The sequence below is a fragment of the Caenorhabditis briggsae genome, assembly GCF_000004555.2.
Source record: "Caenorhabditis briggsae complete genome, chrX, whole genome shotgun sequence".
NCBI lineage: Eukaryota > Metazoa > Nematoda > Chromadorea > Rhabditida > Rhabditidae > Caenorhabditis > Caenorhabditis briggsae.
Window position 1 is genome coordinate 14079308 of NC_013491.2, and position 16279 is coordinate 14095586.

Here is a 16279-nt window from a genome sequence, read left to right on the forward strand (position 1 = left end):
GATATATTGGCTAAATATTAAGATAATTGAACTCAAGAACTCAGCCCAGTCAGTTTCATAACCTATTACAATATACACGGCAGGTAAAATTGTCACACATTCGCAGTGGATAAATCGAATCTACTATAACTGAAAAAAAAAACTTTTGACTTTATCAATTTTTTCATTTCAAAAATCCTATACAAATCATGATCCTTAGATTGAACTGTCTATTTCAAACAAACATTACAAAAGTAAGATGATGACCAATAACAAAAGCAGGAAAACTAGTGCGAAAAATGCGAGGCGAAGACGATTGAAACCCTGATCGGGAGCTGGTCTGTGCCGAAAATAGACTGTACAGAGGAGGCAGAAGGAGAGACACAAAAAGCAAACAGGAGCATACCAACGAAGGGCGAGTGGCGATCTACCCTCACGAAAACACGTGCACTTTGTCTTTTCATACCGCGACGGCCTCCGAAGACCACCTTGTTTTCTCTCTCTTTTTTCTATCCCGGAGGGGAGGGTCGTTCAACGACGAATGAACGAATGAACGATTCAATAATCACATACATACAAGCTGCGGATCAGAGGCGCGTTGCATGACTGACTTGTCGTCGGCTTGTCGGATCTTTTCACCATAAAACTTTCACTTTGAATGCGTACTTCGGATAACGAAGTCGTTATGGGATAGAATGCGAATGTTTTTTATTCGGTTTTCGAAACCTTTCATGAGGATTGTCTGTCCTGCTTGTAGATGAAAACTTTGCTGAATGTTCAAAAAACGGGATATGGTCAAACGAGGGATGCGGTTAAAGTTTATTACAAATTTGTAAAATTCCGGGCTGGCCTGCCAAAGCCCGCGCCGCGCCTGAGAAAAATTTCAAGGCCCGGGCCCGGCCCGGAAGGCCCGGTAGCAAAAATTTTGCCATTTTGAACCGAATTTTGAGCTCTTAATACAATTTTCTATATTTTTTTGTGCTTTTCGGATTGTTTGTCTGTTTTATCAAAAAATATTTTTAAAAACTCGAAAAAAATTTTTTGATCGAAAAAAATCACATAAGGGTGTTTTTATGTACCCTTATGTACCCTTATCCCTTATGTGTTTTTTGAAATTTTCAGAACTTGTGGAATGACAGGCCCGCCGGGCCGGGACTCCGAAATTCGGGAAAAAGCCCGACCCGGCCCGGCCCGTTACAAGTATGGTTTATTAGCTATTTTATCATCATTATGTTCTGGGCATTAGTTCCTCGTCTAACTCAAATGATCAAAAAACCATAAACTCGAAACTATATTTTATAGGATAATCTCGTACGCATTTCCTCAGATTATACCATAAAAATTTACGGACGGGCGGAGAATGGGATTTTTCTAGATACGTTTTCCTTTCTCAATTCACATTATTTGTGGATTTTCGGGCTCAGTTTTTTTTCGGTCCCTTTGTATCGGTTCTTTTTTCTGGGAATGGAATTTTCCGGATAATTACCTTTGAGCTTATTCCGCAATGCCAGTTTTGAAGCTCATTCAACTCCCATCAAAGCCCACGCTGCTCCTTTCGGTGTTTTAAAACATCTGAGGAGTGAGAAGAAAAGAGCTAATTGAAATTGTTAATCTCCTCATTTTCACATTTCCGGGAGCCAAAATAGCGCCTCCGCAAAATGTCACGCCTCATACGGTAATCTCGTTTAGTGGGTCAAATCGCATCATCGCCCTAGTCTTATGTATTTTTTCGGTGTCTTCGTGCGACAATACAACTAGAAAAAGCGGATGATACCAATTTTCGCATTAGCATCCACTTAAGTCAACCGGGCGGGTCCCGTCGCAATGAAATGAGAGTATAAAAGGGAGCTTCGGATTGGCACAGCTCACCAGATTTTCCGACTTCTAAGTTTTTTTCTGTTTTTCTCTTTTCCGGACCAGTGAGCTTCTTCGACGAAATGGATCGTCAAATGTCGATGGCTATGTACTATAGACAGGTGAGTGCAGGATCCACGAATAAGCTTTGCAGCAGAAATTGGTTAAGGTTAAGTGGTAGTGGTTCTGGGTGTATCATATTAATTCAAAATTCGAAAATTTTTCTGGTTCGAGGGAATAAAATCATTTTTATAACTTAAATGGAATCTGAAAGGCTGGGATTTTTTTTTGAAAATCCGGAAAAAGTCAATAAAGAACAACATACTAAAATAGCGAATTGTAAACATTAAGAGAACAAGTACCCCCATTTTTGGATCTACACTAGACTAACAAAACTGTGAGGTCGGAAGAAATGATACAAAACTATTAAACTGGTTTGAAAAGTGGAAGAAATTTGTATAAACCTTGATTTTCCGGTTACAGGAAAACTATCTGAAACATGGGAAACATCATTTATATCATGATAAATAGAAACCAATGAGTGTTATGGAAAAAGAATCCCTCTCCGGTCATCAAATAAATGATGAGTTGGAGAGTAGTTTCTCAAATCGGACACAGCAGTTACCGTAATCCTCGCTTTTCAAACTTTGGTTAATTTGATGATCAAGCTCAAAATACAGGCGAATATGAATTATGGAAGAAAGTAAACCGATCACTAGCTACAAGACATTTCACATTGGTTTCTGCGAAAAATAGAAACAAGTAGTTAACTGACAAAATAATTTTGAATTCATGAGAAACGTTTTGTAAGTTGACCACATTTTGATATCTTTTACAGAAAATGTAGACTAAGTTGACGATTTGGGAAGTTTTCTAGAAACATCCCTAACTTCTAACTTTGAACAAAGTTTTCTTGGTCCTTATGAAAGATCAGAAATTTTTGACAGCAAAAATAGTTTTGAATTTATGAACAATATTTTTTCAGTTGACCAGTTTATGATACCTTTTACAGAAAAGAGCTATATTAGCTAAAGTTGGTTTGGGAAGCATTCTGATAGAATGACACCTATTTTTTTTTCCTTCAAGCTAATTTATCTCGGTTCTTATGAAAGATATCAAAAAATAGTTAACTGTCAAAATAATTTTAAATTCATGGTGAACATTTTGTCAGTTGACCGTTTTTTGATATCCTCCACAGAAAACGAGATATATCAGCTTAAAGTTAGAAGTTTGAGAAGTATTCCACTGCGGATCACCCTAATTTTCCACTTTGAGTCCATAAATCTCTGTTCTCGTGGAAGACATCAAAAAGTGTCCAACTGATAAAATATTCTTCATGATATCAAACATAATTCGTAAGACCGTAGGCGTATAGACCGTAGGCTGCTTTTTGTTATCTTCGACGGGGAGCGAGATAAGTTGGCTCGAAGTTAAAAGGTAAGTGGGTCGATCTTCTGGGGATTATAAACATGAAGTACTATTGATAATCCGGAAAAAAGTAATATTAATTCAGACACTAAAATTTGCGATTTTCTTTTGAAGCTCATTCGGAATGCTCATTGCAAATAGAAATTCTCATTTCAAATATTGTCAAATGAAAAAAAAATTACAGTTTTACAGGCGGCACTCGTGTCAATTTACCAAGCTGTCATCAAAATCGCAACTGTATCGTTTCTGTAAAAACTGGGTTTCCCCATAAAACCAAATTTAACTTCGAAATTTGCTCGAACGAAGTGAAAGTCTGAAATGTTTCCTTTTGTGCATCGCCTCGCTGACAGGAACAAATGGCTGCTTCCACATTCTCCAGGAATGTTTTCATATTAATTTTATGCATAACCTATAAGGATACTTTCTTCAAATTCATATCAGTATTTCAGTCCCTCGCCCCACATATGTATCCTGAAATCTGATAGAGTTTTTGGACAATGACTGCGGAAACATATCAGATTAATAAAGAAAATGGAATTGTATGAAAACAATTTATGCCGCGTTTTCTTCATTTCCTCATAAATATCACATACGGCTAGCACCACACATTTATCAAACTACTTTCCTCAATCCAAGTATTCACTCAATTTCCTTTTGGTGCATATTCTGGCCACGCCTATTGCCTTGAATTTTTTGATGGCTGCAGTATATGGAGCCATAATGAATTTATCTGTAACAGCCATCTAATTTGTAGAAAAACAAGAACAAAGAGGAGATTGGTCTCACTCATCTGTCAAAAATGATGAGATAATGTTGCATCTTGATAATTAGGTTTTCTCAATTTTCATTTTTTTTTTCTTCATTATTTTTCCACTTCCAACAAAAACGTCGGATTCAGTTTATAATTTGAAATTCTTTCTAGATAAAATCATTGTTGCGTCTGTTTTTAATCTCTTTCCTCGACATTCCTCTCTCTTCTCCCCTCTTGTTGACGACTCGGTCATGAACGCCTTTTGCGTTCTCTCCCCATGTCGGGGGCATAGCTCAGGGGTAGAGCGCTCGCTTCGCATGCGAGAAGTCCGGGGTTCAATTCCCCGTGCCTCCAAATCTCTTTTTGCTTTTTTTTTAGGTAATAAGTAAATATTTATTCAACTGAAAAGCAAATTTGAATGTTTGGAATGCATCGAGGTGCGGTAAAACGAAATATTTTGTATTTCTAGAAAATTCAGACCTTTTTCAGAATAAATGACACTAAATTCAAGGTAGAGGGTAGGTTTTGAGAGCGATCTGCAAAAAAAGACTCCGGGAAATTCGAAGTTCTCGGAAATTTTTTCACCAAAAGTGAAATTCACATACCTATAGAAGGGTTCCCTAACATTCAACTTTAAACTAATTATCTTGGTTCCTGTAGAAGGTATTGAAAAGTTTTCAACTGATAATATTAGGTTGGCGGGAAAGTCTTTGTCACTTTTTCAATAGTTTATTTCTCAAAGAAAAAATAACCGAATAATTAATTATATTGTCCATCATTATCAACAACATGTCTCCAACGTTCCCTCAAATTATGGATTCCATTGCGGTAGAATCCAGCCGGGCGTGAGGCAAAGTATTGTTTGAGTGCCGCTTCGACCGCTCCACGGGAATTGAAGCTTCTTCCTTCGAAGGCACGTGTCATATCGCCAAATAACCAATAGTCGGAAGGAGCAAGATCAGGAGAATACGGGGGGTGAGGGAGAACATTCCATCCATATCCCATCAGCTCCTGCTTCACTTGTTTCGAAACATGTGGGCGAGCGTTATCATGTTGATAGTACACTTTCTTGTCTTTCAGGGCCGAACGGTCGACTGCTTTCTTGAGGTTTCGTAGTTGAGTAGTGTAGAGGTCTCCAGTTATTGTTTTGCCCTCGGGCAGAAGTTCCCAGTAGATGGGGCCGTCCACTCCCCACCACACAGAGAGCATAACTTTTTTCGGATGAAGATTAAACAAACAGAGTGACAAAGACTTTCCCGCCAACCTAATATATTTATCATAACAACATATTACTCTTGTCCGAAATCACTGCACGTTGCGGCCGAGAAAAAAACGGTGGGCGGAGCTTAACTCCCACAGAGAGAACACTACTGTAATTTTCAAATTATTGCACGCGCCTTTAATACAGTACCTCAACATTTATTGAATTTATGCATTTTTCTCTCATTTTTTCGCTTGTTTCTGTCTAATTTTGTGTAATTCTTATAAATCTTTAATTTATTTTTCTTACAAAGTAGAAAAAAAACAGCCAAATAGGGCCAAAAATAAAAAATGTCCGAGGTACGGTATTTAAAGACGCATTCATCAATTTGTTTTTTCGCTGTACGACCGGCGATGCGATTTTGAGTAAATTAACGTGCATTGATTTCGGATGAGAGTAATAATTGTTTCGTCAGTTAACATAATTTTGATATTTTTCATATGAATCGAGGTAATTGAGATCGAACTTGACAGTATGGAGACCCTTCTATCGCAGGTTTCACGGAGTTTTGGAAATACTGAAATTCAGAAACCTCCTTTTGCAAATCTATTCAACCGATTTCCTAAATGTGTGAATTTGTGTTTTGTTTTAAAGAACACATTTTCTGGGATTATAAGGCATGTTGGCTTTATAAAATTGTTCTTTTCCGGTTGTTTCAGTCTCTCAAAAATCATTTTTATCCAGTGTTCATATTCTTTTTGGAATATTATTTTTATAGCGAAAGTACGTTGGAAAATACGATTTGTAGATTCTCAGAATTTATTGAAGTGCTCACTTTTTATTGAAACCTGGCCTTATATGCGTTTACTGATGACAAAAGTTTAGTTCCCATTATTCTTAGCAAATTTGGAATTGTAATTTTCGAATTTGTTTTCTTGTAAAACTCAATACATTTCTAAGATGTTTACAAAGTTAGAAATCAAAACGATTCTCAGTTTTAATTCATCGCAACAAAAAAAACCAAAAAGTCGACGCAACGAGCAGGAATCGAACCTACGCGGGAAAATCCCAATGGATTTCAAGTCCATCTCCTTAACCACTCGGACATCGTTGCACAAAACAGCGACGAGCGTTCGCTGTAGACACTCTAACAATACGAGTGCTAGAGAGTGAGAGAAAAATGGTGGTGACACGACGAAAGAAGACAGGAAGAGAGTGTGGCCTGTTGATTTTCGTTTGAAAGAAAAAACAACAAAGAAGAAGGGAAACGGAGTCAGTGGTGGTCACTCGGGGCAGCGAACAAACCGGGGGTGATAACAACAAAATTTGGGTGTCTGCGTTCGTATTCTTTGATATTACTACGGCTCCTGTCCGGTATTCTGTGAGGTCCATTTTCCAAAATTTCGCGGGTCTTTAACAATTGTTCATTTTTCAAGAATCGGATAGGAAAAGTAAGTATTCAAAATAAAGATCATTGCTAGTGTTACTGCTAGTGTATACTTTTGAACTTTGCTGCGTGATTTGCACTAAGCTTCAGTAATCTAAGAGTGTGCGAATAATTGTAGATGTAACTAGACAAAAAAGAAAGAAGTTAAATGTTAGGTACAAAACTTGGGGTATTTTCCTCTAGAGAACTTTCAGATAGTCTAAGTTTGTTCTAAGAACTTCAATAGGTTGAGTTTTCTTGAATTAAAATATTCATCCGATTTCCAATTATTCCGAACTTCAATTATTTCAAACTTCCCAACATAATCTACTACTCAAGACGGCTGCCGAGGTACACAAACCAATACATATGCCAGAATCCTTTCATTGAATAGTGTTCAGGCGTTCCACCACCTGCATATAAAAGAGATAGACACAAAAGATCTAATCCTACTAGTCTAACTTTTTAGTTGTCAATCCTTCATTTTGATAATATCAAGTCACGAGATTCAAGTGATATCTTTTTTGATTTTACGGTTATCATACACTGAAGCACTAGTGAACTCTTTGAAAAAACTCAGAATTTCTTCTGAATACATCCTATTGTGATGTTAATCAGCCGATATTGTTATCTAGTCTGGATCTTTGCCTGAAAGAATTTATCCAAAAAAGCAATCAGATTTAGTGGGCGTGAGCAACAGCTACCGTAGAATAGGAAATCACTTTTACAGCTGATTTTATATCAATCTCCTCATATTTTCTCGTTAACTTTTACACCTGTTTTCACGGATAAACGAGATTTTCAGGAAAATCTCACTTTTATTTTCGCATTACTTCTCCCTCACCTCTTTTCGTATCCGCAAAAGAGCTGCTTGGGCACACCGGATTGGATCTCTTGGCTATGATAATTTGATTTTCTCCTTTCTCACCACAATTTGATAGCGATAATTGACTCAAAATGTCTTGTTTTGGTTTCAGTCTTGACTTTTCAGAAAGAGGGTGTGTTTTCTTTTCTGTGAGAACGTTTTCCGATTTTTTGAGAAGGTATAAAATGCAATATGGGGTTTTATTGTTTTATAGATTTTTTTTCTCCTGACTCAAGTGTAGGAGAAGTTTAGGTACGGTAGCAATATCCTTAAATGCGCATGTAATTTTCATGAACCTTTGAAGTTTGCTCATTCGATTTCTGTAATTATTTTATTCTTTTTTCTTATTTTTCATGATTTTCATGCAATTGTTTTGAACTAATGTTCAAAAATGTTAAAAATCGATAAAAGTCATCAAAAATTGAAGAAAGTAGGCCAGAAAATGATTACGAAACTAAACTTTGAAGGTACATTAAAGTTACATGTGCCTTTAAAGATTACCGGACCTTAAGCTCCGCCCGTTTTCGGCAGACCAGAGTAGAATGTTTACTTTCGATCCTCACTGATTCTTGCAATTTTTAAAACTAGAATATATTTCCATGATCAGCTCTGAGGTAATTATCTCAATAATTTTTTTCTCCGTAATCCCTTATCCTGTAAAGTACGAGTTATGAATCATTTTTCAGTTTTAAGGTTCACCAGAGGGGTGTCCTTATTCAAAAATGAATTTCTTATACAGTTCTTACGATATTATCAGTGTTGTTATAATTTAAAAATCTAAAATAAGGAAATTTTCATTCACCAGCATGAAAAGATCACGAAGAGAGTCTTATTCAAAGTACGAAGCTCTTTTTCTCAGTTTACATTCCGATTCCCTGTTTCCCGTTATGAAAATAAATAAATAAACTATAATTGTTTATCGTACAGCACCTCTTCTGACGACTGAAGACGTAATTTCAGAATCAGTAATATTATTGCTGAAAATAGACAATGCTCTCGAGTATTGATAGTGACGTCTATCCTAATGCCTATTTTCTGGTTTTTCAATTGTTTTTAATGATCAATTTTCACGACTACATATTTTTCTTCTTTGTTGCTGCCAAGTACAGTAATCTAAAAAAGCTTTTAAGATCAAAGGCCTCGCTTCACAAAAAGGAGCTCCTTGATGCAAAGACTTGCGACGAGGCTAATTTGCTGAAGGTTCTTCAGAATGTTAAACCAGCTGTGAGAGGCGGCTTGAAAAAATTTGATTAGCTTCGTTGGCTTGAAATAGTCTGGAATTTCGTTCTGCACTATTCATGATTCAGTTTTCTCTTTTTTGAAATCAATCCGAATCTTGAGTTCTCTCTTCGCAAAGTTTTCAAAACGACAAAGCAACTGAAGTTAGTCCTCATCGAGTTGAAAATCTACTTCCTTGTCTTCAGTAGTTTTTGCGATTTTTCTGTCATCCTTCTGAGAATTCCAGAAGGTGTCAGAGTGTATGCTATAGATACCATGTGGAATCTGAAAAACAGTAGAATTTTTCCTAATAAGTCACACGACTTCTTCTGATATCCTTCTTCTAAGCTCATCGCCTAGGGAAATCAAGGAATGGTGAATGACGAAGGTGAAGTTGGGATGAAATTTAGTATATAGGCTTAGAAGAGCTCGCTTTCCCATTTTTCCTCTAGTTGTGACTACCTCTTCTTCGAAGTATACCACACTATAATGTTTGGAAACTATCTGTCCGAGCATGGCTCACGCCACGTGTCACCTCACCCATCTGAGAGGTCGCGTGAACCGTCGACTGAGCGGCCGAGGACAGCAATCAATTTTATTCCAAACCTTTCGGGAGGATTGATAGAAGAAGACCAATTAGCAGGCTGGTTTCCGAACTATATTTCCGAGAAACAGCTAGCAACCAGCGACTCCTCACCAAAACCAGCCTTGCAGGTTGAAATGGAGAGTGATTCGTTTGTTGATGAAAAGAGGGAGCAAGAAACCGCTCCAGCAGATCCTGTGCAATTTCCAGCTGCTCCTGAAGAAATCGCTTCAGTCGAAGCGGCAGCTCCATCTAACGAAGACGTGAGTTGTGTCTACGGTATTTCTCAATTTTAAATATTGTCCATTCTAAATCGAATTGAAGATGTTTGTACGGGCTTCAGTCTAGTCCTCATTTTTGTCTTGATTTTCGAAAAATCGTCCTCAGTCAGAAACCTCTTATGTATGATAAAAAGAACAGCAATCTAAATCTTGTTTGAACCAACTGTGCCCGATTCCCAAAATTAGGGCAATTGTTACCTCTTTGTAGCCAATTTTTCGAGACAGAAATACTGAGATTTCAACGGGCTGAAAAATTCAACTATGAGATTGTTGGTGCTCTTCATGTCTTGTGAATGTTGATTGAGTTCATCCATGATATCTCGGTAATCATTAACTTTTGTTTTTCTTTACTTTTTTCTTTCATCCAGCCCATTTTGACAATTAAGCTGGCAAAAAATTGAAAATAAAGAGTTGTTTGTAATCATTTAGAGCATAATTTTATCACTGGCCAGGCTAATCTTGGGTAATTTATTTCTTGACACCCAGGCCTCGGATTCGACTAATATTTTCAGAGCCAAAATTTGTCTTGATTCTTGATGAATAGCTGCTCAACAAGATGATGAATCTTTTCAATTCTATTCATAAGAGTACGAATACATTTCTTACAAGCGAGACTACAATCGAATGAGGATTAGGAGAATACAACTATATATGAAAGTTAGACTACGGTAGTCCGATGTTTTTGTTTTTCAAATGAAGTGGTTAGTTAGAATTAGAATCATATCGCTTCCGATAACAAAACAGTTGAATATCGAGTTTCTGACTTTTTTTTCATGATACGACTCTCATCTTTTGTCAATTTCACATTCTTAGAATCATCATTTTTTGGTTCTTCTTAATAGATTTAGGTCCATACTTCTAGAAAAAACTTAAACATTATTTCAGCTAGGAAGTTGTTCTCAGGATGATAAAGAGAAACGAGAGATAAAAGAAGGAAAATCCGATGGCGCAAAAACCTTTGAATCCCCTGAAGGCGACTTATAGAATGGCAATAAGGGGGGAGGCAAAAAATAAGACGACTTAATCTCGGACAATATTTTTTCGGGAAGAGCCATATTCAACCAGTTTTCACACTGGATTTTCTAAGAGCTCCTCCCCCCATTTGTTTCGTTTGACCTCTATTCTTCAGACATGTCTTCAGATGCGCTTTCTTCATCTGTTTATTGAAAAATTTTGATTTTTTAGTCCCTCGAGTAGGTCGCCGGAATAAACTTTTTGTCGTGCATCTCACTTTGATCCTCTAGCCCGCAAGCCTGCAATTTCATCAAAAGAGCACACAACTCTGATTGTTAAATTGGTGGTTTCATTCTCCTTCGTACTTTGTCAACGCGCACAAACTTGTTCTTTTTTCATTGCCTCACTTTCAGAAATTTGATTCAGTTAGTGCATTTACTGCTTTACTAGCACTCTAACTGATTTGCGAATCATTGATTATTTTATTTCAGTTCCAACGCCGTGACGAAATGGAAAACATCAAGACAACGACCGAGCAACTTCGTACCGAAGCCAACATTCAACGCAAAAAGGTCTCGGAGGTCGCCAAGGAGTGAGTTTTGAAATTTATTAAATAAGAGAATTATATATATATTTTTTTTCATTATCAATGTCATCTAATTTCAGCCTCGTGGAGTTCTGCGAAAAGAACAAAGCTACCGACATGCTCGTCTCTGGTCCACTGGATGCCCATAACCCGTTCCAGGAGAAGAAGAGCTGCTCCGTTCTTTAAATCTGCAAGAACATCTGCCCTCCCGCCGCCTCTACCGATTTCCCCTGTCTGTCCGAAATTTCTCCGATGAATTCTTTTTGAATTTCTCTCGCCTTTCCTATACCGTCTATTTCCCTTTCCCTGTCTGGCTCACCTATTTACTCCCCCTTCTTGCTAGTTAGAATCCGATATCTGTAAGAAGTATGTTGCTTTCCGGACTTATTCCTCACAACATCCTTGCAATATTCTTCCCGCTGATCGCTTCTAATACCTACTGTAGAAACTGGACACTTAATGTCCAGTAGGGTTTTTTCAAGTGTTGTATACACGAAAGACTGTTAATCGTGGCAGTTGACACTTTTTTGCGTATCCTCCACTTTTTTGTCCCTCCCCCTGAAAAAGTTTAATTGAACATTGTTCCATCCTGATGCTTTTTATGTATCAATAAATTGTTCAAAAGAAAACGATGATACAAAATAAGCAAGAAACAGGTTGATTGCTCATTTTGAAAAGAGCAAAGTAAGATGTTGAAAAAATAAAATTTCAGATTTTGGGCAGCCGAAAACCAATTCTTGCAAACGCAAAGGTAGATAAATTGCTTTTTCAAATGTCAGCTATTCCAGATGTCAAGCAGCGTCTGATAATTGACTACCGTATTTCCTCTATCAAAAGTCCGCCTATAAATTTAAAGTTGACGGGGTGAGAAACAATAAAATAGAATGACACCAAACTTTCAACTTCGAGACCAATTATCTCGATTTCTGTGAAAGATGTCAAACGTTTGTCAACTGTTGAATTATTTATTCTAATGTTACCAATATTTTATCAATTGACACATTTTTGATTTCTCTCACAGGGATTGAGATAATGGAGCTCAAAGTTGACGACTTGGGCAAACTTCTATTGGAGGAAATACAACATGTGTAGTTCATTTTGATGAGAAATAGTTGAGACGCTTCCTTTAAAACGTTTTCAAGTTAAAATGGTTGTTGTTGGTAAAATTTGAGGTAGATAATGGGGGACATTACAAAATTTCCAAAAAACGACAATTATCAAAAATATTATCAAACTCGAGAAAAACTTTTGAATTTCTTATGTTCAGCTTTTTTCAACACCGTAAAACCTGAAATAGAAAAACACTTGATAACTTTGAATGTTTTTTACTTCGTTTCTGTAAGAGAGGTCAAACAATGTACAACATACAAAATATTTATGGTAATATGATAAACGTTTTGTCAGTTGAGCACTTTTTCATATACTCAACATTAAATCTAAAAAACTATCTTACAGTTGACAGTTAGATAGCTCGTCTATGTTACGTTTTACGGTACGTTTCTTATAAAACCGAAATTTTAAACTTTTCTTGGAAAACAATTTAAGATTTTAGAACTTTTAGGCAGAATTTCAAAACGGTTTGGACAAATCTTCCTCGAAACTTTAGATCGGAACAAATGTTCCAACAAGAAAAACACAAGCAAAAAACTGAAAATATTCCTTCCAATAAGAGGGCCATCTAATTTTTAGTCTTTAATTTTTCCATTCACATAGTTATCTTCAGTTGATCTGTATTTAAAAAAAAATCAGGAGGAGGTAATTACAGGTTTTTTCTTTCCCGTTCGATTTGAAGCCCAAGAAGAAAAAGTTTGAATTTTGTTCATGCACAGTTTGTTGTCTGATATGAATCCTCTAAAGTAGAGATGAATTACTCATTTCGAATTTAAAATTATTTTTTATTTGGGAAAGAATACAAAATTAATCAAATCATACATAGAATGCAATCGAACAGCCCTTTCAATCAGAACAAAAAGACCCTCATATTCAGAACAAACGATTCTAGATGATCATTAACGAGTATTTGACATGGAACAGTATATCAGCAAGTGTGAAATTATAAAACCGGGACACAAGCGTGTTTGAGGGGCTGGGGCGGGAGAAAAATGGGAGCAAAACAGTACCAAGGACTTTGAACGTGTCTAAATAAACTAGTAATTCTCAAGTGGAAATTATTGTTAAAACCGGAAAACAAGACTAATCTACCATTCTGATATCCGTTTCAGAATTTGAAGTCTATTCGGTTAGCTCTTCATAAAAGCTCAGAATGAAATCACCAACTCTTTGAGTCGGTCCCAGTTAGGATACAGAAGAGAATATCGAGAAGAAAAAGAAGCTTCGAGATTTTCGAACAGAACCCATCGTTAGTATTAAAAATGCGGCATTGAATGAAGGAAGATTATGAGTGGAGAAGGCAGGATTACGGTAGGAGTCGACGGTTAAATGTCACGCATCCATCCATCCTTGATGAGTCGACCGTACTAAAAATTTGTATGATTAGTTGGAAGTTTTCAAGTCCAAGTATCTTTTACCTGAATGTCATTGATTGTGTTGTAGAACTTTTGCATGACACCGTGTTTGCTGGACATGGTTGGAATGTGAAGCTCTTCGTACTCATCGGTCACCTTGTTGTGGTACAGAATCTTTCCGACTGGAGACACGACGCAGGCGGTTCCAGACCCGAACATCTCGTAGAGTCTCTTCTCAGCCAATGCTTTCTTGACTTCTTGCATGTTCAATGTGCGCTCGGTCACCTTGTACTCTCCCCATTCTCTTCCGAGCTCCAGAAGTGAATCTCTGGTGACTCCAGGCAGGATGAGACCACGATGAAGTGGTGGTGTGATCAGTTCCATGTCTCCTTCCTCGTTCTTCCAGAACAAGAAGATGTTCATGGTTCCGACCTCGGTAAGGTCTTCGTTCTCTCCATAGAGCCATAAAACTTGTTGGCAGTTCTTGCTGGCTGCTTCCTTTCCGACCCAGATAGTTGGAGCGTAGTTGCATCCCATCTTGTATGCTCCGACTCCTCCTGGGAAGGCACGAATGAAGCGAGAGTCAGCGAGAAGGCTGACTGGTTGGAATCCTGTTGAGTAGTAAGCTCCGACTGGTCCAGTGATCACAAACATCTTGGCTTCAGTGGCACATCCGACTCCAAGAGTTGGATCGGTTCCGATGAGTGTTGGGCGCATGTACAGAGAGCAGACATCTGAGTTTGGAACCCATTCCTGGTCTAAGCGAAGCATCTCGGTGAGCACGTTGATCATCTCCTCTGAATCGAAGTCCTGCAAAATTTATTACTTGGTTTTTTAAACTGTTGTGTCATGTGGTTCGGAGGGTTATTGTCAAAAGAATTGTGTTCTACTCCCCAGAGACTCTCGCTCCTATAACTAATTACTTCTTTTTTTTTCCTTCAGTTTTACATGCTTTTAGTGAAGATAGCACGTAGAGATAGATGCCTATCACATAATTGGTTTCCTTCCTCGTGCTTCTTCGTTTTTGTTTTTATGTTTTGCACCCCGTCGCCTTAGAAAAAAGAACAGTCAATTACCGGAAGTGCAGCACGGATGGCGGTTCTCTTCATACGAGCCATGTTCATCTCTGGACGGAACATACGAATCTTATTGTCGACACCACGGTAGGCCTTCATTCCTTCGAACAGCTCACTGGCATAATGGAGAACCTGGAAAAAAGAGAAATGAGGATCTTAAACTGGATTACTGCTGGCTAATTAGACTTGTGTTTTCTCGGGTTTCCGCGAAAATGAGATTTTTGTTTCACACAGAAAAACATCCGGAGTGATCTTTGTCGAAACTGAACTCTAGTTTGATGTTCTTCTCCGACCTATCACTCAAGTTTTATCATATCTGTGTCCTGGTTTCGAAAATGTTTCAATTTCTAGTTTGACAATTTTCAAAGTGTCTCAAATTTAATTCTTCTCTCGTTTTTCTCTCTGCTGATCGCGCTGGCGCCCGGTTAGAGGTCAGAAAGAGGTGAAAAAGAGACAAGTGACGTATGTTGCATCATCTTTACGAATCTTTGAAAGTTTCTTTTGCTGCTGCTTCCCGCACAACGGATAGGCGAAAGATGAGAGAAAAAAGATAGCGGCGATTTCATTTTGCCACGTGACATTTTTTTTTGGATTTGATTGACACTATATTTTGCACTTCTTAGGATATTAATGTTTCTAATTGCTTTCTTATCTTTTTTGTATGATAAGAAGTGTCAATTCTGGAACTGGTGCGAGAATAATGACCACTTATGGCGCCATTGTTGCTACTTTCTGATTGATAGGAAGGACGCGGAATTCCAAATAAAACATTTCTACTGTACTTACCTTGGCTCCTGGGTGAATTTTGAGCTCTCCAATTGGCTCAATCTTTGGATGGTGCCATCCGCTGGTGGCATCCCAGTCGCAAGTCATCATGTAATCGGCATAAGTGTGTCCGAATTTGAGCTTGGTTGGATCCAATGGTTTGGTTTTCAACTGTTCTGGGTTGGCAAGATGGATCTCGAGGTCTTTGTGCTGAAAATAAACATATTTTTATATGTTGCCTCTGATTTAAACATACGTAGAAAGTCTTCTTTCTGTCGTACTCTTTGTGGATCTCCTCTCTTGGAACTGTTTCCAATCTGGCGGCTGAAGCCATAAGTCGGGATCCGACAGTGAATGTGCGTGGAGCAACGCGTGAAAGAATAGCTGGCATGATTTTTGAAATTTCTGAAAAAAAGAAATATTATCAGTTTGTGGTGGAAATTTCCAGGAGCGTGGGAAAGAAGATAACGATGAAGTAAAAAATGATAATGATAGGAAGAAAATTGATAATCGAAAACAAAATTAGAAAAAGAAGGCAGAAAATCTCCACGTGGGGGAGAGAAGGAAAGTAAGAACAGGTCAGTAGTGTCCAGCTGTTGTGTTTCAATTTGAATGCAGGCCATGTGTGTGGACCGAGGGTGTTGTGGCGCCAAAGAACTAGAGAGTACAACTGGAGAAGAGAACTAAGAGTGGGGAGAAGTGGTGGTTTGTGAGCGTCCAAGCAGACATAGTCTCAGAAAACAGCTCTCTATGTTTCTTCGCCCTCCCATTCACCCTAGCAATGGACGCTTTGAGTTCAAACTGAAATAGAAGAAGAGGAGCAGAGAAGCCAAAAGGAAAGGATGAG

General features: G+C 37.8%; 2 protein-coding genes and 2 non-coding genes across 4 annotated transcripts; 2 read left to right on the plus strand and 2 right to left on the minus strand.

The window, feature by feature from the left end:
• Nucleotides 1–4294: 4294 nt before the first annotated feature.
• Nucleotides 4295–4366, plus strand: CBG28348. The gene has a single exon. It is a non-coding gene (tRNA).
• Nucleotides 4367–6245: 1879 nt separating this feature from the next.
• CBG28227 lies at nt 6246–6327 on the minus strand. Its single transcript has one exon. It is a non-coding gene (tRNA).
• Nucleotides 6328–11049: 4722 nt separating this feature from the next.
• Cbr-gpc-1 lies at nt 11050–11312 on the plus strand (the record flags this gene model as incomplete). The annotated part of the gene is made up of 2 exons (XM_002645154.2): nt 11050–11132; nt 11207–11312. The coding sequence occupies 2 exons, from the start codon at nt 11050–11052 to the stop codon at nt 11310–11312; spliced, it is 189 nt and encodes a 62-aa protein (XP_002645200.2).
• A 2249-nt stretch (nt 11313–13561) lies between these two features.
• Nucleotides 13562–15823, minus strand: Cbr-bcat-1 (the record flags this gene model as incomplete). The annotated part of the gene is made up of 5 exons (XM_002645155.1): nt 13562–13603; nt 13655–14401; nt 14668–14799; nt 15454–15642; nt 15689–15823. The coding sequence occupies 5 exons, from the start codon at nt 15821–15823 to the stop codon at nt 13562–13564; spliced, it is 1245 nt and encodes a 414-aa protein (XP_002645201.1).
• Between the last annotated feature and the right edge of the window lie 456 nt (nt 15824–16279).